At 36.6% G+C, this 21722-nt stretch overlaps 1 protein-coding gene across 2 annotated transcripts; it reads left to right on the top strand.

Annotated features, from left to right (window-relative positions):
* Positions 1–2554: 2554 nt before the first annotated feature.
* On the top strand, positions 2555–17383 carry LOC131429129 (uncharacterized). Of its 2 annotated transcripts, none has more exons than XM_058593179.1 (14): positions 2555–3158; positions 3694–4217; positions 8271–8427; positions 8652–8881; positions 12336–12452; positions 12520–12657; positions 12713–12847; positions 12915–13119; positions 13195–13314; positions 13434–13579; positions 13651–13932; positions 13993–14124; positions 14192–14452; positions 17024–17383. In XM_058593179.1, the coding sequence occupies exons 2-14, from the start codon at positions 3914–3916 to the stop codon at positions 17128–17130; spliced, it is 2334 nt and encodes a 777-aa protein (XP_058449162.1). In that variant the 5' UTR covers positions 2555–3158; positions 3694–3913; the 3' UTR covers positions 17131–17383. The 2 variants fall into 2 exon arrangements, with proteins under 2 accessions (XP_058449162.1, XP_058449167.1); XM_058593184.1 differs by having other exon boundaries at positions 8652–8716.
* The last annotated feature ends 4339 nt before the right edge of the window (positions 17384–21722 follow it).

The following is a 21722-nucleotide window of genomic DNA, read 5'->3' on the forward strand; positions in this document are numbered from 1 at the left end:
TAGCACATAAAGGGTGTGTCGTCATATGACCTAGGCAAATGTAATTACATTTTAATTGTGTAACTTTATGACATAGACCCATGTCATAACGTATCATTTTGAAATGTCGTCATATTGATGCATATATGTCTTCCTAATAATTTTTATGTTCCCTATATTTAAAAAGTTATGAACAAAATGGATTGATTTGATCAACATACATATTTGCATTTTGTTGAGTATATTCAAATAAATTGTTGGCGATTGATTTTTATTTTTTGTTGTTTCGATTATAGAGGTTTTAACCGTAAGGTCATTCGAGCCTATGTGCGGGGTTGGAAATCGAACCCAGGTGGGCTGCGTGAAAAGCATCGACTTACCCATCACGCTATACCCGTTCCCCCCTTGTTGATTTGAAGAAAACGGATTAGCCAGTAATAGTTCCTCTTTGTTTACTAAACTGTCACTTGCTATTGCATACTTTTGTGAAATTTACCTAGAAAGATTTCATTTTTTTAGTATGCCTAATTTATTGTTTTTGTTTTCAAATAATGAAATTTCGGATCATCGAACAACATCATTCATTTCCTGCACGAAGGCTAACGATTTTTATGAGCCAACGAAAAAGAAAATAGTTATTCTTTTTTAAATGTATTAAACATTTATTTATCATGAAATAAATCATATTTATAATGTTATTTAAATCATTGTACTCAATTGATGACATTTCCATGACCATTTCTTGTAAGGGTAATAAAAAATGTATTCTACATGAGCGTTAAGTTTAAAGTCCGTTGTTATCAAAGTACTTTCATCAGTTTATATGCATTTATATGACATTTGAATGTGAATGGAACAAATCGACTGTTTGGATGATAAAATTCAAGAGTAATATCTATAGGTTTTATTACTTTTTCTTTAAAAATGAGATTTGAAGTGATTTATAGTTAATATTAAAGTGTCGTGTCATATAAGGCCGTAAGAGCAAGTGACAGTTTCTCTTTGTTTACTTTCTCTTCTATTAATTTAAAGTGGTTTCCACGGTTATCACTCAGCTCTTTACATAAAATGATATCAAAAATGTTCGACTTTCAAACAGAATAGTGAAACCCAAGAAAATCTTTATAATCACATCACAGTACTCTAAAGAGAAAGCTGTAAACAAAAAAAAAACTGTCGCTTACTCTTGCGGTCTTCTGAGAAATTAACCGATACCTCTGTACAACTTGGTGATTTTTATCAGTGTACTACATTCATCGTTCCAAATTAGGTTTTGCACGAACATGACATTAGGTTTTATATCGTGACGACACAAATGAACAAGTATTCATCCTTGACAGTTCAGCGGTACTGTTTACAAACAAGCTTAAACAAAAATCGAAGAGCACAACTAAAACAATCATCTTTACACTTTGCAACTAGTCACTTTTATTTAATAAATATCAAAAACGAACCGTATTTAGTCGTGAACAAATGTTTTAAAACTTTATTTAGGCGATACGGACCGTAAATGGTCTGATCCAATTTGTCAATAAACAAACAAAAGAAATTTCTGTTTACAAACAGTACTGCTGAACTGTCAAAATGTGTTCATCCGATTGAGGTTAGCAGTGACGGTAAAAAACCTAATAACCTCACAAAAATTAACAGAATGAACTTTTTTTTGACAGTCGACGTGTACTTGTTTACAGTTTAAAAGTTCATCAGAAGTTCATCGTTGCAATGTAAAAATTGCAAGTCGCCTCACACTCAACAGATTCATACATATATCGCTCCTTGATGCTGGAAACACATACAGGGCTATCTTTTTAGTTGTTTTCACTGTGGAATACGTTTTTAACAGGCACTTTTTCGTCATTTTTTTCAATTTTTAACTTGCAGTCGCAAAACAAAACAAGTACACGCCAACTGTCAAAAATGAACTTGATTCATCGGCAGTTCATTTGTGTCGTCATCGTGCAAAACCTAATAGGGATGTCGAAATCAGCGTTGCCAGGTCATTTTTTTTTCAAAAATCTGTATTCGGCGCGAAAATCTATCTGTGCCATATCGGTATCAGAATCCCGTAATATAAGTACCAGAAAAATGTCACCAAAGCTCATTTTTGCGAGCGAAAAAAAACGGGCCCACAGCTTATTATTAAACTAATCGAAAAAACCATTAGTAATAATCGAATAAAATAAACCCATAATTTTAGGATTTTGCGTAAAAAAACCACTACACTATAGGACAAAAATTGTGCCCAAATGTCTTCAAAAATTCATGACACATCGAGATCTGGTGTTAATTTGGAACAAGAAACTAATAACATGAAACTATCTTTTATGACGTCAATTATACTTCAGATAAAAAAAAATATAGCCGCTAGAACTAAATCCGAGCATCAACTAATATGTATTGTTTATTTATCTGATATCACAAAAGATTTTCTTGTGTGTTGAACTGAAATCGACTAAAAACTGTCGTCGATTCTGCTGTCAAAAAAAGTAACACCCTGTGTCCGATGCTCGCAAACCGAAATGTCGATGAAGATTGATCGATGGAGACTGTCGAGCGAGAGAAAAACACTTCTTTCATATCAGACGTGAAAATATTGTCGACGAGAGAAGAAGCGTTTTCGATGAGCAGGCAGCACAAAGCCCACCTTTTACCAGTAGAAAAGCAGAGCATCATGACTTAGGTTCGAAGAATTTTCCAACAAAGCAGTTCAAAATAGTGAAATGTGTGAAAAAAAGCTTAATCAACGGAAAAATGCATCATGTCCAAATGTAACGTGAGCAAGCGAATGCAAAAGTGCAAAATCGTAGTAGTTAGTGAAAAAGTGTTCTCTTTCTCCCCAAATGATCTTTTTTTGTTCTGCTCCGAGGAGGAAAAAAGAGCTCATCGCCGTCGCCGTCGTCGGCTAACAGAAGAAGCAGACAGCAAAGGCAGCAGCACCTCTGCTATGCTGATGAAAATGTAGCCCGTTTTTGGGTGAAAAAGAAGCCAAAAAGCGTGGATAAGTGTAAAACTAGTGCAACAAAATACGTGCATTGTAAAATATGTGTAATACCAGTGTGAGGGTGCACAAGCTAGTGAACAATTTTCAAAATCCTCGCAGGCAGGAATTCGAGGTGGAAAAATCAATACTAATATAAAAATTAACAATGGCGGCTGTTTAATTCGGGGAGGAGCTTAAAGTAAGTTTTTGATATTAGATATTTTATCATCGAAATTGAGTGTTAGCAAATGTACAAAAAAAAAATGTTTCGTTTTGGTAATTTGGAAACACCGAGAAAATAAATTCGATCAATGGAATTTTCCTCTTGGCTTAATGGATCAGTGAGGAATACACCCTTGCCAATATAGCTTCTGAAACTGAAAAAGCTTCTATGTAATGAGCAAAAAAAGTTATTTCCTATATCGCTATCACACCTATTCGTTTTTAAGAGCTGGATTCTCAATGTATCTATTCGCCCATAAAATAATCATTTCGTCCGTCTAGTGCTTAATCGGAAAATCGTAAAAAAAACTGTCTGAATTATGATTCACTCTGAAGAGAGAAGGAGTGAAAAATATTGATTTCATCCATCAACAACGTAATTACTCATTCCCCCGATAACGGTTACCAAAAGAAACATTTAGACATGAAGATAGATACAATCGTTCCTCAATTGGAAATAATTGAAGCTTATTATCCTAATGTTTTTTTCATGTTTTTCTTTCTCCTTCTAGATCGATTCCTCATAGAACAAAAACCTACACAACATGGTGATATGAGTAACTTACACAAATAATATAATTGATATTATAGCGAAAATAAAAGATTAGAAGCTGAATAGCTACTACTTACTCAAAAAAAAACTAAGGAGGAAAACAGGAAGAAGTAGCAAATCGACTAAACATACAATCTAAGAAAAAACCACGAGCAACTTTTGTTTTTCTCGTTTCTAAAATGCACAGCATGTTCAAGCAACCTGAGGAAATTCTGTATAAAGTCGAAAGGATTAAACTGTTGAACATTTCGCTCAAACCGTTCGTTTTCTCGCGTAATTACTTTAACATTCCTGTATTATCATTTCTATCATCGACGTCGTCGTGGTCGTGGTTATCATCGCCATTAAAACATACGGAAGGATACCGTTTAGCTAGCAAACCACACATCAGTAGGAGCAAAACGTTACTATATAGGTTTATTGTTCAATTTTTTTTGGCCTTGTTCTTGGTAACAAAATGCTGTGACGCAGCTAAGCAAGATGGTAAATACAAGAAAGAAAAAAAATGCAATCGAAAAGAGCTCAAAGAGCGAAAGTGAATGAAATGACTTTTTGCAAAAGTGGAGACAAATTTACGCAGTTCGAAATGCGCTGCCACCGACGAAATAATTAGACCATTATGATTCAATAATCCGTCGACGACGCTGTTCCTCGTCAACACTAAACAGATGCCTTTCACTCTCGCTCTTAGCATCAATTACGGATGCCTGTCTGCGGCTGTACGGTTAGGATATCCCACAAATCGGTTTTTTCTGTATCATAATTTGCTAATTTTTGTGTGGGATGCAGAAAACTATAGACTGCTATACGCTGTGATATTCAAGTTAAGAACTGCTATAAAGCAACTATATAGATATATTTTTTTCTATTCGAAACTTTTGCCGATTAGACATGCACTGATATATTCGATATTTTGTTATAGTTCTGACTGACTAAAGCAATGGACTGAAAAAATGTGACTATAGACTAAAGTTTTCCTGATGAAAGCTCCAAGAGTGCAGCCCAACGCCTTTGATTATATTTATATCGGATTTTAGTTAGCCGTTTTTTGTTGGTGTTTAAGTATGCAAAATTTGTACATTTGTTTCAAATAAGCAAATGCATCGCTAAGTATATCATTAATGAGAAAGACAACAGCAAACAATGTTCAATTATTCACAAATATGTGTCGTCAGTAGTACTCAAAATGTTTCGAATTTTTCAGCTTTTATATATGACCTAGTCTACGAGCATGGTGCCTACGGGGAAAAAGTAATTTCCGAGAGAAGCGTGAAAATATTAGAGAACTCTTACGCTACCTCTTGCAGCTATATCTTTGAGTTCAATACGATGTTTGACGGAACAGAATGTATTTTTGGTTAACTAAAACTTTATGAAGAAAATAAAATTTTTTTTGGAGGCACTATTTTCCCCATCAATCGACTAATCCAGAGTACCGCTTACAAGTTACTAGTTACAGAGTTACATTTTTGATTCTTGAACATTTGTTAATACAAAAAACGCTTTGTTGTTTAGCCTTTTCAAAGATTCCCGATTTCTGATACATCCCCTTGAAAAGTATAAAAATGTAAAGATTCGACCAAAGATTCTTAAACTATGGTAACAGCACCCCCATTTATCTAAATTCGCATAGAAAAAAAAACGCAAAACTAAAATTTTTTTATGCCAAATGTCTGAGAAAAGCATGGAACGTTCTAAACATTCTAAACTAAAACATTCTAAATTATTTTTTTTTTGAAAAAACAAACATTTTTTTTTTAAATCGAAAATTTTCTGTGTTTGAGTTGACTTTTAGAAAAATCGGGATAACACCAGATCTCGACGTTTCATGCATTTCTAAGACAAAACAAGAAAACACATAACATCGGAGAACCGCGTAATAACGCATAAAAACCGCGTACATAGACTTCATTGTAAATATTAGTACTGTATTTTTCAAGAACAAGAAAGTATGCTTATAAAAATTGAGACAGTTTGAAGCCAGATTTAGTAGATTTTTCCTCTTTGTTGCATCGTCGCTCTAAATGACGGTTTGAAAGTTTAGGCACCCTGTATTTCCGGAACCAGAAATCGGATCCGGATGAACTTCAATAGCAGTCTGTGGGGGACTGTATGAAAGTTGAACTTATTCGAACTTAAGTTTGTGAAAATAGATTATTCCATCTCTGAGAAACTGAATTGAGTTCCATTTTGGAGTTTCATTTGAAGGAATTTTTTCGTCGCTCTAAACAAAGATTTGAAATTTCAAATAGACTTCACCCTGTTTTTCCTCTGGATCCGGAAGTTGGATTCGTAAGAAATTCAATAGCACTATATGATTGAAAAATTTTTCCTTTTAATCCGAGTTTACTAAAATTGGCTAAGCTATCTCTTAGAAAATTGAGTACATAGGTTTTGAACATACCATCCAGATTTTGATAGAATTCAATTCAGCATTCTAGGACCTATCATACCTTACCTTACCTAACAGCTATAGGCCTGGGGTGTCCTTTGCTGTATAAAGCATACGTCTCCATAGAACTCGATGCATGGCTGCTCGTCGCCAGCCACTCAAGGCACGGATGCATCTGAGATCACCCTCCACTCGATCGATCCACCTTGCTCGCTGCGCTCCTCTTCTTGTACCAGTCGGATTAGATTCAAGAACCATTTTCACTGGGCTGTCGTCCGACATCCTTATAACATGCCCAGCCCATCGTAGACGTCCGATTTTAGCTGTCCGTACGATAGGTGGTTCTCCTAGCGGCTGTTACAATTCGTGATTCATACGCCGTCTCCACGTTCCGTCCGCCATAGATGGTCCTTAGTACCTTTCTTTCGAAAACACTGAGGGCGCGTTGGTCCTCTGTCAACATAGTCCAGGTCTCGTGGCCATAGAGAATAACCGGTCTAATGAGCATTTTGTAGATGGTCAATTCCGTGCGTTGGCGTACTTTTCTTGATGGAAGGGGTTTTCTGAGTCCAAAGTACGCACGATCTCCTGCCAAAATACGTCTATCAATTTATCTGCTGTTGTCATTATCGGCGATCACCAGTGAGCCCAAATACACAAACTCGTCAACCACCTCGATATCGTCACCGTCTATAAAAAAATCGTGGTGGGAGGCGTAGTGTTTCTTCTCTAGAGCCTCTACCTCTCATGTATTTTGTTTTTGACGCATTTATGGCCAGTCCGATACGCCTAGCTTCAGCTTTCAGTCCGATGTAGGTTTCCGTCATCTTCTCAAGGGTACGTGTCACAATATCAATATCGTCAGCGAAACCAAAAAATTGTACGGACTTTCGGAAGATCGAGCCACTCGTGTCGATCCTCGCTCTTCGAATCACACCTTCCAGGGCAATATTGAACAAGATACAAGAAAGTCCATCACCTTGACGCAGCCCTCTGCGGGATTCGAAAGGACTCGAGAGCGTCCCAGATACTCGGACGTAGCACATCACTCTATCCATCGTTGCTTTGACCAATCGCGTCAGTTTATCCGGGAAACCGTATTCGTGCATTATCTGCCATAGGTGTTCTCGATCGATTGTGTCGTATGCCGCTTTGAAGTCAATGAATAGGTGATGCGTGGGTACGTTGTATTCACGACACTTCTGGAGTACTTGTCTCATCGCGAATATGTGATCCGTAGTGGCGCGGGCTCCCGTAAATCCCGCTTGGTACGGCCCTACGAATTCCTTAGCTATTGGTGATAGAGGATTTGGGAGAGTACCTTGTAGGCTGCGTTCAGCAATGTGATTGCGCGGTAATTGCAACAGTCTAGCTTATCGCCCTTTTTGTAGACCTATCATGATAATCTATATTTGTAAAAACTTGCTCAGTCATCTCCAAGAAACACCCACACATACATTTTTCAAAAATCAATATGAAGTACATCGTGTCTCAAAATTTTAAAGATTATTTCATTCTTTGACATGTTAGATATGAACAATATGCTTCATTTTAATTACAACCAACAATATGAACGCCGGACCAAAATGTATTAGAGTGACTGAAATTCCTCCGTCACCCTACATAACATTCGGGCCTCGGTTAAAAAGTCGGTTTTCCCAGAGTTTGCATATCTTTCCACAAAAAGCTATACTGCTCACTTATCTCTGTTAAGAACTTATGAAATCATAATGGAAATTTGTCATACGTTAGTAAAAATGGTAACATGATTGTGCATATATGTATCCGTGTTTTTCAGTTCCACAATGTCATTATTTGCGTAACCAAAAAATCGATGATGCTGTCTACTACGTACGCAAATACAGATGCATATTTCGGTCGCTACATGTGACCTTCATCAGTGGGGAAGCAGAAACAGATCTGGAAACGCACAATGACAGTGTTTATATTGTTCTGCAGGGGAACAATATTCTTAGTTTATAACATACGCCGAACGCCGAGTGTAATCAATAAAGCTGTGTTCGGATAGAAATGATTACTTCAACGATTTGTGGGAAATCCTAGCCCTAAGTTTTCAATCTTTTAAACAATACATCATCGTCATCATCATTTATTTATTTCTTTGTGTTTCTTCCTGCGTCCAGCTTTACAAAGCAGCACGGGGTGCGCTTTTCCAAAACGATGGGAGGGACGATGGTTTCAATCTGGGGTACAACAGGAAATAACTATAGAAGGATCAACTTTAAGTACTAGAGGAAGATGTATCGCTAGCGAGGGAGACAAATTTTTATTAGTGAACGAGTAAGTACAAATGTTTCCTCTTCCTGCAATATTTAGTATTTTATTCTTGATTCACCTTTCATGTTTTGTTTTTTTCCTCTCATATAATATACAATACCGAATTTTTTTTTTTGGTATCAATTATGTCAAATAGCCGACGCTTAATGCAAATTTCTAGGTTATCATCACTCTGTTTTTTTTCTTCTCTTTTTTTCTTTCTTCACAACATGATTCTGTAACTTTAGAAAAGGATGTCATCGATGCGTTGTAATATATCAGAAGCATATAAACATACTACAGTATAAAGAAAGTGAGTGTGAAGATATGTATTCAGGCCTGTTGAATCCGGCTGCAATGCCTATTCATAGCGTTTTAAAAAGTGATCATAGTCGGGGGGCTCATCCCAACATGAACGGGCATTCACGATTATCGTCATCGGATCCGTATATACGATCCAATGAAGATAGCGACAATTGTAAGCAACGAATTTATTTTTATCTATAACCGATAATAAGTACATTTTCAATGGTTTCTCTTATTGTCTATTTTCTGTTTCGTTTGTTTTCATTCTTTAAAAACAAAGCATTGGTTCATTGGTTTCTTACTTTCTTTCGCCCAGTCATTTTTCTTGTTTCCGTTCTTTCTCACCTTAGAATCGTATGATTTTCCTTGTATTATGAAATAGAGGAGTGAAAGTTTGATAATTTTCTTAAACGATCTCAAACGAATTTACCGCGCGCGCGAGAGACTTTGAAACGTGAAGGCAACGCGATAGTGGAATATGTGTCCCTTTGTAGAAACTAACAAACTGATTATCACGGTTGTGGTGGAATTTAACGTTTACTCTTACGCATACGCAGGCATGGGCGAATAAACACACAATTTTATTGTTACCCTCAATCACTTTTTTTTTCTGTTTACTTAGAAGCACTGCGGATAGAAACAGTATTTGGGTTAGTCTGCCCTAGAGTCATTTACACGGCACAAAAACCAGCTCATTCCATTAAATTTTCCATGCTTCGAGTACAGGGTTGGAAGCAAAAAAAAAAGAAAAGAATAAAACCGATTCCTGCCGTTTTCCCCCTGTCGAAGGCGCGCGCGACTGTGCAAACAAAAATGCCTCTGCCTTTCTGGTAGTTGCTGCTGGTGGTGCTGGCGTTGGTCAATAAATTTAGCCGTTTTTGTTATATCCTGACTTCGAATCAGGAGGAGAAGGGAGGAAAACAGCTGCCGGAAATAAGAGTCTCATTATTGTTTGCTAGAAATTTGATATGCAGGTTATCTAATCGTTCCGCCCGACAACAGGTCCTTATTTTATTTTTTACCACCCCCAATCGATCATTGTGTGGTTGCATGATAAAATAAATTGCGCGGAAGAATGTCCGGACGGGTGAAGTGACGAGAAAAAAGGCCTTTAGATAGAATACTCGGATATGTGCGCGAGGTTTTTCCGATTGTTTTGTCGATGAAGTAGGGTGACAGTTTTTTTTTCTACTATATTTTCGCTGCTGAATCCAGCGTTAAAATTATATCTGCAATACTAATGCAATGGTATATTATAAGCCTTGAATAACCAAAACAACAACAACAAAAATAACACACCAAAAGTGAAGGCTGCATTTTGCTTGGCAGCAGACTTTTGCTCTATGACTTCCCTCATGATGTCAATCAAAGTAGACATGCAAGACCTGTCAGAAGCAGTTACCAGTTACTCAGGAGGGGCTTCTCAAATTTCGTTTATCTCCCGAAAAAAAATTGTCCCAACAACGGAAAACTGTTTGTCGGTGTCAGCCGTGGAATGAATTGAAGCAAAATCCGTCGCACTGCTATGCACTGCTTAAAAATAGATCAACTGGATAGTCTAATTCGGCTCGTCACCCTGTCTTACATTTTAAAAGTATAATTTTTGTGTATTTCGTTCTTGTCTGTTTCCATATTATTTCGGTGTCATTTTGGTGAAAAAGATAAATGAAAACAAACAAAAAGTAAGAAAAGAAAAACCACTCAGATATCAACTTTCGGTACCAATTCAATTAGGCGAGATAAAAATCGCATATAAAAATCTGAGAATGCAGAAATGAGCTAAATCTAGGAAGAAGCGTTGTCGTATCGTCTATCATACAAACGAACTAGCGAGAAAGGAAATCGAGCGGATGCGTGTTGGGATGGGTTGGCCCGACTTCGTGTTGTTTTTTTTTTTGCATAAATGCATATACATAATAACTAACCATATACATGTAGAGCGAGAAATTTTCCTAGTTTTTCGTGAGTGCAAGAACAAATTTTCCTCTTCCTTCTTTCTGTATTTCGGCAACTAAACACATCAATTGTCATTGCACATATTAAATTTTTAAACGAGAGAGTTCAAGCAAGCAGTCTACCGAAGAAGAGATGCCAGAAATTAAATTCTTCGTTTCATTAATAAAGCCAATAATAATAATAATAATAACGAAAAAAAACTTGTGCATAATGCCATACATAGGAAAATAGGGGAAAATTGGAAAATCGCATATACGTCTTTGTTCCGATAAATAATACAGCATTATAACATACTTTTGTTTGTTTTCTGTTTGTTAGCGTTGATAGTATTATTCGTTATGATTTCAATACTCTGATTCAGCTTCTATACTCGTGTAGCAATAATTGTAATGCCCATATCAACTTTTCCCAATGCATTTGTTTTTCGATTTGTTTCGACCTCAATTATTATGTATCTTTGAAACAATCATTCCACGAGAGAATGATTGGAAAAATCGATAACCAAACTTTCCCGGCTGCAAGTACAACCAGAGCATAAAACAAGCACGTGACACAGTTTTCCCATTTCTACAAAGCGAGCATTCGGTGATACATGCTCTTCCTCCCTCACATACGAATGGTGATGATGAGCGTTCGATCAAGGTACTGCTAAAACTCAGATATCAAGCTAATAACGAAACAGCAATAACAGCTGAGCGAACGAAACAATTGTTTAAGAAAATTATGACAAACTTTCCGATTCCAATGTTGATTGTGCACTACTAAACGCACCCCCCTACCATAAGTAGTAGACTTGAACCGTAGCGATTCATTGAGCTCTGGCAGAGTTACTGTTTCCTAGGATATCCTGACCAAGGGATATGCGCATTATTAGAAAACTCTTAGAATCAAAGTGCATCTTCTCGTACTAGAATCTAAATGAAGATTTGTTCTTAGTCGTAGTGTTCGTGAATTCTGTTTCGTGAACGTATTGTTTTTAAGTTTTTTTTCTTTATACTTTCCTATCATTTTTGATTGTCCAGAAGCACTAAATGACTAAAACGTAAATAGGATTTCGAAACTATCAACGTCATTGTTTCGTTTGGATTTTCCTTTGGTTTTTGCCGTGTGTTGTTTTGTAACTGCTTTCTGTTTCTGCAATAGCATTTGTTTTTTTTTTGTAATACCCGGAGAAAGAATCTTGTTATTGAACGAGAGCGGTCGAAAGCTGCCAATTTTCCTATATTTTCCTAATGATCTGCTTGCGAAGAAAAAAATAAAATGTCCAACTGAAAATGTTGTGAACCGTGTGAGCTAAAAGCCAATCCGTGCGTCGAAGCATAAATATTTCGTTTTAGTCATTTAATACTTGCTTGATCTCGTGTTGTAGTCTGCTGCTAGTTGATTCATGTATCAGAGAATCCGACCAAATGTTGCAAAGCAATTAGCAAATCCCTAAATAGTTCAGCTAGCATCAGACGGTTTGGCACTTTACCTATAAGTATCTCTCTCTATATATACATATATCTCTCTATTTGTGTAGTATTATGTCAGAGTCCATGTAGCGATTGTGTTGTTTCTTTGTGGTGCAAGCGCTTTTAGTCAGTGATGGAAGCCAGTATGTTCTGGGTCTCGCACCGTTAACTATCAAAACATACGCTAAACTTTCATACGTGCGAACCTCGTTCTAGGTATGGGATGCAAGGGACGCGAAACGTTGCACTATCTTTGTGAGCAAATCCCCGGCGATGCACTACTCTACAGTATGTTCAAGATCAACCCAGAGCCCATCAAATGTCCACTGTCGGGTAATTATTTGTCACCACAACCAAAAAAATGAACTCTGAATTGTTAACTTTTTCGTTTTCATCGAAGGTTCGTTTACCTTCACGTACAACCGAGGTCACGGAGAGTGCAAACATCCAGTATCCAAAATGGACATGTGCACGGAAGATAGCAGACTACTGCTAAACTTCCAAGCCTGTCCAGACGTATCCGGCACAGAGAGCACAGGTTCGTATGGTTTTAATTATGTTATCCAACAAGTCGCTTATTATTTCCGTTGCAGTCGAAGAACTGACATGCCTAGCATGGTGGAAGGATGGCAATTCTAGGTATCTTGTCGGACTGGTCTCACACTATCATGCGACTTCGAATGAAGATCGGTTTAGGTGCTTTGTGTATGAAAAGATCAGTGGATCAGGTAGCTATCCTTGCTGCGTTAGAATGTACTTAACAGATTTTATTTAATACCGTGTGCATTCAACCAGGTGCAGCCAATGCAGACGCAGAATACAAGCTGGCTCAGTCCGGTGATGCCACCTGTAACGGGCTGGAGAGTGCGGAAGTTGGTTCCCGAATTATGACACTGAAACGGGCACCGATGACGGAGCGGTGCGACTTTCCGGCTTGGTTCAAAGGCCCCAGACATTGGCATGCACTGATGGGAAACGCAAACTATATTTTCCATCCGAGGTAAGTGGATTGTGCATCGTGCAGTAAAAATAATTTATTAATGAAACTCACTTGATTCTCCAACTTACCGCACAGTGACGGATCGTTACACATTGTTAAGTCAAGTGGGTATATGGAAGCGCGGGCGCTCTGTGAGCAAATCAACAAGCAGACGACCACCGAGATGATGGCCGTCGTTCATCACACAACGGGATGGTAAGTGGAAAACCGAAACACACGAAAATCTCAGTTCAATTAAGTTTAATTGACGATTGATCGTCACAGTTAGAACAGAACAATCACCAAGTATTTTTTTTTGTCATCGCGTATTGCAGCACATCTGGATACATGTGTGTGATGTTCTACAGACGAGATACTCACATAGCTGAGCTACAGATGGGAACGCCCGCAGCTAGGCTGGAAGATGCGTGTACGACTGAAAACTTTGACGTGCATCGGACTCCGTTTGTTACTCTATTAGGTAATTGAAATACACTGGCAAGTGGCCATAAAATATCAATCAACTAATCAAACTATTTACCTCCCCGGCAGCCAATAATCCGGAGACCCAAATCTGCCCGATGGAAGGGTACTACTCAATTAAAGGTTTCCTCATTCCTTCCTCTTCGATTTCAAGGCACAAACGAAATCACAACAACAAGAGTCGGATGCACAGGCATCGGGAGGTAGTGAGTTTCCGCAATCAGGAAAACGCGGACAACTACTATAGTATGGAGAAGCGAAAAGCTTTTTCGCGCATGAGGCGGACGGCCGCAGTGGCACAGGTGCTACAACAGCCTAGTGATAATGTCACACAAGACTTTTACAATTTAGGTAACGTTTGATACGCTGCTGACTTTCGTAGAGTAAAATTAATATAAGTTCCCTTTTTAGAATCTACCCGAACTCGTAGAGAAACGATGGGATGTAATATTAATCACAATACCAACAGACGTTTATATATAGGATGTAATGAAAACACTGTAATAGAAGTTAAGCCAAAATGTAAAAATGATGAAGAAGAATGTGAGTTCGAACTGTTTGGCCGTTTATGCCGAGTGACCGTAATGATTTCTATTATTTGATTTTTCAGCTTACACCTGTCATGGTCACTGGCAGGAAAATCAGACAACGTACATCATTGCGAAGCATCTCAGTTCGCAGCATGGTGTCTGCATCAGCTACGTGCCAATTGAGGGAAACCAGGTGCAAATATACGCAGGTGATACGTGTCATCGGTCCGGAATGACTCAGATCGAAGCTGGTGCAACGACGGCGGGTGGGTTCGGAGGCGGTGGCAGCAGTGGCGGAGTAACCACTACTCATAAGACTATGTCAAACGTTACCGTTATAGGTGAGATTTTTGGTTGTTCATTTTTTAGTCATATGACCCTACTAAAAGAAAACCGGAACCTAAAGCTCGCTTCAATAACACAATGAATAAATTTATTGACTTGACACCTAGTTCATAGTGTACACAAATCATGACCGTCCGAGGTTGCATTTTATGATAGACCGAATGGGTTATCCGTTATTATAATACATCTTTATTAATGAGAGCAATATTTGATGAGTGATACCATTCGATCGATCATTATTTACAACACAAAGCTCTTAGATTTGGTGTAAATTTTTTGTGCAAATTTAACAGTTCAACTGGAATCGCTAAACCTACGTAAGGTTGACGCTATATATGTAAAGCACTTTTTTATTTTGCGCCTGACTTTCCGAAGGAAATGAATTGGTGGCTCCGATAATTGTAAATATAGGATTAATTACTGGACTTGTGTTAGGACGATACAACTCAGTCCGTTTTCGCATCTCAATCGACACAGTTGAAAATCGCTTACGATAGAGACGAAACTGAACTAAGACAATACAGTGTAGTGAACAATAGTGTATTCGAAATGAGCAAATACGATCTACAAAATCCTGGAAAAAATTATATTGATTTCAAGCTCTGCAAAGATAGACCAGCAGCAAACTAACTGCTTTTGTTTACTTAAAAAAAATGTATATAGACGTAGAAGATACATATATTGGGAGAACAAATTAGGAATATTGAACAGTAACAACTGATGTCGATAGTTTAAAGAGGTTCCGACATTAATATTCAGTTCATATTGCTTCGAGTTTTTTTAAAGCCTTGTTTTTCACTACGTTAGTTAGTTATGAGCAATTTGTTTGTTGGAAGTTTTAGTTTTCTATTTAGGTTGGAAGAAAAGTACAGCTGAAGCGCATCAAATGCTTGTGGATATTTAAAGTGATAATGCGCCAACTGATAAAGAGGGCATATTCTAATTTTAAATAACTATTTACTTAAAACTAGTATAATTTCATCTATTGTGGTGATGTCGTGTGGAGGTAACGGTAATCTGGGAAATCCTGCCTCCAAATGGTAGTCGGCAATGGTTGGTAGGCTTTTGGATGACTGTAAAAGCAATACCACACAATTATTAATTCTGCAAAAACTAAAGCATGCTGGCTATCTTGCTGCTTCAGCACTCATGCTAGTGGTAGGGTCTTGTTCGAAATAGCGCCAAATATCGAAACACGTGCTCGCGGTAAGACCGTCAACGCAAACACTGACTACTTTGATTACTGTCATAAAAGAGTGTGGATTTTAGTAAAATTTATTCTGGCCATGAGTTCTCTCACAATTATTCATACGTTAGAGTGAGCGTTGAGTTTTCAAACATTTGAGTGAAAAAAAAACCGTTTTTGCAGTTGAGTTCGGTTTAATTCTCGGATTATTCTTATCAAATTCAAAAAATGCAAGAATACATCGTTTTTCATTGCCGTTTCTCAGTGTCGTCTCGTGAACAAATTTACGGGTTGTAAATTGATTATATCAGATGTAACAATTCGTTGTAAGTGAAAACTAAAGATTAAGGAATAAATATTTGCTTGTATTTTTCAATACAATGAAATAACGGTATACATTGAAGTCTTTTTTATGCGAGTTGCGAGTTTGCGGTAAATCGCATAACTTTGAAAATTCACACAAAAAACCGCATAACTCTGAAACTTCGCATAAAAAATACCGCATAACTCTGAAAATTCGCATAAAAAAGTCGCATAAAAAAGACCTTAGTGTACACTTTTCGTTTTCTGGGAGAGCTTTTTTATTGAACTTATTTCGTATCATCGATGCAATAGAAGAATACGGGGCCTTAGTCGAACAAATCTTTCAATAATGTCATCAATAAAACAAGTGGAGGCAGCCAAGGGTGCCAGGTCATTTTTATTGAATCTGTGTTCAAACCACAAATTAGTCTAAGCAAAAAAAAGTCCCGCCCCTTTTCAACGCTCTGTAGGACACTTTGTTTTAGCAATTTGAAAACCTTTAGTGCCGCATTGTCAACCTGTGATTGGTTTCAGAAATATGTGAAAATCTGTGCAGCATATTCAGAATCTATGGAACGCAGATTAATCGGTGAACCTGGAAACTCTGGAGACAGCAATTTTTTTTCAACTGTCATAAGCATAAGCCACTTAAGCCTCTCCTGAAGGTGTGCTGTGCATGCAAGTTACCAAATATGACAGGTAGCAAAAAATCGCAAAGCTGGACTGAGTAATTCCTTCTCTTCTTAAATCTGTGTAGTAACTCATGATGGGTGTAAATTTCGGTGCTCAAGGCAAAGTGCTCGAGTTCAAGCGCCATTCGCATGAAAAGCATATAAAATGCAGTGGGTACTAGGGTTGGATTTTTTTTTAAATATTTGAGTCAAGAACTAATAGATTGCTAAAAAATTCAGAATATTTTTTAAGAAAGTTCTAAATTACGTTTGGACAAAAAGTTATGCTTTGATTAAATAAATGATACTATAGCAGTATTGTTCACCATCCCTTTCGTTATCGTAAATCATATCGTTAAATTCCTTGAAATGCAAACACAAAATAACACTCTCCTACCGTTTTTCAGGCAAATGCGGCGACACTAGCACATCGATCACGCTCCATTACTGTAACAAAAGCTGGATGATTCTTACTGTATTAACGATAGTGCTATTTAATTTTATTCTAAGATGATCATACTGTACAGTCAATAAGCAAAACAAACCATGTCTGATCATAGAAATGCATACTTCGCTACTTTGCCGGACAAAAAACTAAAACAAATGTAGGAGCAAAGCAAGTGGTAGCCAGAAATGAAAGAAGAAGAAAAAAAATGTTACGCCCAATCGACACAAACAAATCGAATAAATGGTGTACATCCATGTACAAAGTGACAGAGAGACAGAGATCTAGATCCTAAATAAACTTATAAGTTTTTATTGTTTTACATACTTGTTTTTATTTTCTTATTCCCTCGTAACGAAGAATTCTTCCTTTCTCGATCGGTTTCACTTAAGTGATGGTTTAGCGTAAGAAATCAAATTATGTATACAGAGAAGGAATGTTAGCTAGTGTGATAAAGAGCAGAACATGATTTGAACTACTATTGATTATCACAGTAACGGTATAATAATGCGCGGTGAAGAATTCAATATATTTTTTCACCTACTCTTGCATCATGAGTATCGTCAGTGCAGGCACAATATGATGTACACTTTAAAACTTTTTTGCTTGGGTCTTCTTGTAACTTTCACGAAAATAAATAATTAACCTCTAATGAATGTGATTACTGTGATTGCGTACTCTAGTCCTGTGCTTCAGAATCGTCCTAAATCCTAAAATCCCCCCTCAAAAAAAATGTTGTCTGAGACCTTCTGCTTTTTAATTTCTATTCCCTTTTTTAGCTGATCGGAAACTAGCTTATTCATAACTTCGATCCACACACAAACACTAACACACTGCCAGCACACAACCTTTCGTGTATTGTACATTAAAATCACACACGCAATGCAACCAAGTATAGCAAAGAAAACAAACAAAATTAACTAAACAATGCGGATAATGAAATCAACGAATCACATTGCGCTTACGGTACTCCGAGAAAAGTAAAAAAAAAGAAAAATGGAAAAGAAACAAGGAGCTGTATAAGAAACTTATTAAACTATCCGTTTTTTCTTGAATTATGTATCCAAGGTTTCCTATTAATGAGAGAAGTAACGAAACAAGTAATGAGGTATGTGCAGAACTAAACTTTATGAACCATGTAAACAAGAAAAAAAAACACTATTGGACTAAAGAAGGAAATAGCGAGAGAAAACGTGAAAGAATGAGATGAGGCATAGCGAGATTCGTCGAAGGTGTGGCAGTTTGACACGGAACAGTTGTTCCCCTGAAAACGAATGTGCTGAAAGGCAAACTGCAGTTTTTAAGATGAAAACACAACTACAAGCAAGTACTCTAGGCTTTTTAAATTAAATTATCAGCAGTATAAAGATTTGATATTTTTTGTGTAAGTACTTAAAACCCAAAAAACAAAAAATAAAGCGCATTATGTTTTTTCGAAAAAAGGAAAAGGAGTATAGTTTTTTTTTCTAATGTCAATTATCAAAGATATACAGGCATCAATATAAACATTTTAATGTGAAAAGGTATGTATAATTGATAAATATCAATTTAATTGCTGGTATCGACTGGAAGGAATTGAACTATTTGTTTCATTATACAACATCATTGTGTATATTACTGTTCCGAGAAGTTACCGTTACATAATGATGTTGCCATGTTTTCGTCTCATTTGGGTTTGTCAAAATCAAACCACTTTTAATAAACTCAGATTCGAATAGAAGGTTTTATGAATACATAAATAATTTTGTCATCCGACTTCCGTTCTCGGAACTTTGAAACGCTGAATGTAACGGAAATTAATCCGTCATGTGAAAAACTCTACAATGGAACTCACATCGATGCTTCAGAGAAGGCTTGATCGATTTTCACAAACTTAGATTTAAATAAAAGAACTTGTGATCCCATCGTAGTATAGCCAGTACTAGCCATGCAATGATTCTGTACACTTAGAATCGGCTGCGAAGTCTTTTGAAACAGAAAGGCCAAATTCCACAAAAGGAATGTATTGCCAAGACTTTGCTTTGTGATCCCATCGAACCGTATCTGACTTACGGGATAGACTCAAAACTGCACAGATATTTGCTTTTCTTCAAGAGTCCAGGAAAAGTTTTTTTTATAGATTCAGTAGTAGTTTATAGGGGGAATTAGTAGGGAATTTGGAACCATGGGGTGTTTCGAACTATTAGTCTTTCCTGTCCTTGTCCAAAATCGATCTATATGAAATTTCTGTAATCGTATTATTTCAGCTTCATTTTATTTTGCATTAGCAGTCGAGCCGATCAGACGTATTTAGTGCTTTAATCAAGTGATTTTTGAGATTCCAAAAAATGTTTTTGGGTTTTAAAAATTATATTAGTTTTCCAACACTTTTGCGTAAATCAAAGCAGAAAAAAATCATTGCGTATAGCGGCCCTTACACGAGTCATTAAAAATGTCATTAATAAAAAATAATATCATTTTAATGAACGTGTAATGGTGCACTAATGACGAAATTTCAAACAAATTTGAATTACATCATTAGTTAGTCATCATTTAAAATGACATTTTTAATGCTCGTGTAAGGGCCGCTTATGAATACTATCCGCACGAGAAAATTGAACAGTTAAGTATTTCTCTGCTCCCAAATGATTTAGTTTCAAAAGTTTTAAATGGTTTGTTTGGTAATTTATCGCCAATATGCCGCGTTCCGTTGCAAAACATGATCAATCGGAAATAGCGACTCCGAAAAACCAACATTGATTTTTTATCTAAATTTTTCATTAAGTTCTTATGATTTTTCATTACGAAGTCGTTCATGTTTTATTCAAATTTTCTAAATTTGCTAAGTAGTTCGTCATTTCACTTCGACAAAATCAAATTTTTAAATTCCGCAAATCCTGAAATCCGGTATTTTGCTCCTAGGTCAACCTTTATTTCACATATTTTTTTAAAATTTCGATTTTCGGATAAGTTATCTGTCAAAATCAAAGTATGGTGCGAAATTGCCCGCTTTCCCCTACACTTATGAGAACAAAATGAGAAAATAATAAAATGTCGATAATGATATTTGTCGATGGGGAAGGATAGTCATACAAACCTGTGAAAAGAGTAACAACAACAGTTTTTCGTTTAGAAGAAACGTATTTTGTGAATGTCATTCCCCCAAATGAGCAAACGATTTGTAAAATCTAATATAAAGTTTGAAGAACTCAAAAACAATGGATAGACTTTTTTGTGTTGTTGTCAATATTACGGATTCTAGGTCAAAAATTTTTAATGGGCAGAAATATTACCAGAAAATTACGAAATTTCGAGGAAGCGGGTATCTTTTTTATCGTGGAATCTGAATAAGTAATAGATTTTTTAGTTAAATAGAATCAACTTGCTGTTTAGTACCTTTTTTACATGGAAACAACATCGACTTCTTTTATTTAATATTAAGTTCCTGCACACAATCTCTATATTGGCTGGAATCATTTCACTGAAATGTACTTTAAATTGGGTAGTTTTGTCGTGAATACTACTTACTTTACTACTTTACGCACCTTTTCAAAATTTACCCTGTACAAGAATGGGTCGAACTTAATCGCGAATAATTCTTGTTTCATTTAAAGCAGCAACCAATTTTTTCCATACCATTGGAAGTATGGTCCGTAATTCATGATATAATTATCAGTAGTATGAATGAGCATGAACTTAGCGAGGCACCTCTCTCCGATTATAACGCAAATAAGTGCCTAATTTGTTGCTAATTACTTACGGTAATTTTTAATTTATTGCTCAATTTTTTTGAGTACTTTGCTAAGTTCATATAAACTTAGCGAAGTACTCAAAAAATTTAAAAAAAATTGAGCAGCAAATTAAAATTACCGTAACTACTCAGCAACAAATTATTCACTAGGTTTCGATTTGTTTTGAAGCATATTTGGAAGGGGGGCTTCGCTAACTTCATATGAACTTAGTGAAGTACTCAAAAAAAAAAAATTGAGCAACAAATTGAAAATTACCGTAACTAATTAGCAACAAATTATTTACTTATTTGCGTTATAATCGGTGAGAGGTACCTCGCTAAGTTCATGCTCATTCATACTACTGATAATTATATCATGAATTGCGGACCATATTTCCGATGATATGGAAAAAATTTGATGCTGCTTTAAATGAAACAAGAATTATTCGCGATTAAGTTCGCCTTTTTTGGCAACGCGTGAATGTCTCATTGTACGGAAACACTGGCAGCGCTATGCGTTCGAAACGGATGTTCTTTTTCGCCAATACCTACTGTGATTGTGCGAAATGCACATGCATCTTTATGCATACATTACACCAGACGGCGCCTTTGTAGTTCTGTTACATAACCATTACACCATAAATCAAATAAACATAGATTTCCCATTGTACGGAGACACTAACAGCGCTTCTGGTGAGAAACGGCTGTACTTTTTTCCATTAGCTATTGTGGTTGTGTTAAATGCGCAGGCAACTTTGCACATGCATTTCAGGAGCATTTACGCATCCATTCTACATCAGACTTTGGTGTCACGGGTTGCTCAACTACAGTACTATTACACTGGGGAATCTAGGTTTATTTTATTTATGATTATACTCAGCCGCGGGATCAATTACAAGGATTATTGCTGAAACGCAGTTCCATGGCGGCATTTTTCACTTGATCGTGATTC

This window comes from Malaya genurostris, chromosome 1 (genome assembly GCF_030247185.1).
Source record: "Malaya genurostris strain Urasoe2022 chromosome 1, Malgen_1.1, whole genome shotgun sequence".
Classification (NCBI taxonomy): domain Eukaryota; kingdom Metazoa; phylum Arthropoda; class Insecta; order Diptera; family Culicidae; genus Malaya; species Malaya genurostris.